This window comes from Pollachius pollachius, assembly GCF_949987615.1.
Source record: "Pollachius pollachius genome assembly, chromosome: 2".
NCBI classification, from domain to species: domain Eukaryota; kingdom Metazoa; phylum Chordata; class Actinopteri; order Gadiformes; family Gadidae; genus Pollachius; species Pollachius pollachius.
In genome coordinates, this window is record NC_136935.1 from 43,454,518 (window position 1) to 43,455,082 (window position 565).

Below are 565 nucleotides of genomic sequence, written 5' to 3' on the forward strand. Positions count from 1 at the left end.
GTGTGTGTGTGTGTGTGTGTGTGTGTGTGTGTGCGTGTGCCTGCAATGACGAGCCGTTACTTACAGAAGTGCACCAGAAGCTGCGTGGATTTCTTCAGTGCCTTGTCGAAGTTAGACTTGGTCAGCTGTAGGACCCCGTCTACCTGGGGCAGGGGCTTCTCCACCTTCGAAGCCCCAGCAGGGAGGAGGACCCCAAGACAGCAGGCTGTCACCAAGAATAGCAGCGCAGCCCTCATTTTGTCTTCCCCTGGCTCCTGGAACACACACTCTGAACCTGATGTGAGAGTGCGGTGCCGAAAGGGGGAGGGGGGGGGGGGGTGAAGGAAAGAAAGGCTGATAAGTGATGGTGTGTGTGTGTATGTGTATGTGTGTGTTGAGCAAGTAGCTTACACTACTCCACTATCTACAGTTGTACTACCGCTAGTAGTCTGTAGCTGATTAACTTTCCTATCGGAGCGCTGCTGTATCTCTGGTGCTGCCTGCTTTAAAATCTGTACTATCACTCGTATCTCCACGCCCTCTGTCTTGTACTGTACTGCTCGGCAAGGTCAAACACACACACACA

The 565-nt window shown here is 52.7% G+C and overlaps 1 protein-coding gene across 2 annotated transcripts in view; it reads right to left on the reverse strand.

The window, feature by feature from the left end:
- The window catches only part of LOC307070832 (protein disulfide-isomerase), a gene marked incomplete at its 5' end in the record, with an annotated part of 165,474 nt that extends 165,238 nt beyond the window's left edge, over window positions 1–236 (reverse strand). For both annotated transcript variants that reach the window (XR_013811579.1, XM_079729505.1), the window contains one exon: window positions 65–236. Coding sequence is in view for 1 of the 2 variants with exons in the window: in XM_079729505.1 (XP_079585631.1) it covers window positions 65–236 (172 nt within the window). The remainder of the gene's footprint in view (window positions 1–64) is intronic.
- Window positions 237–565: the final 329 nt, after the last annotated feature.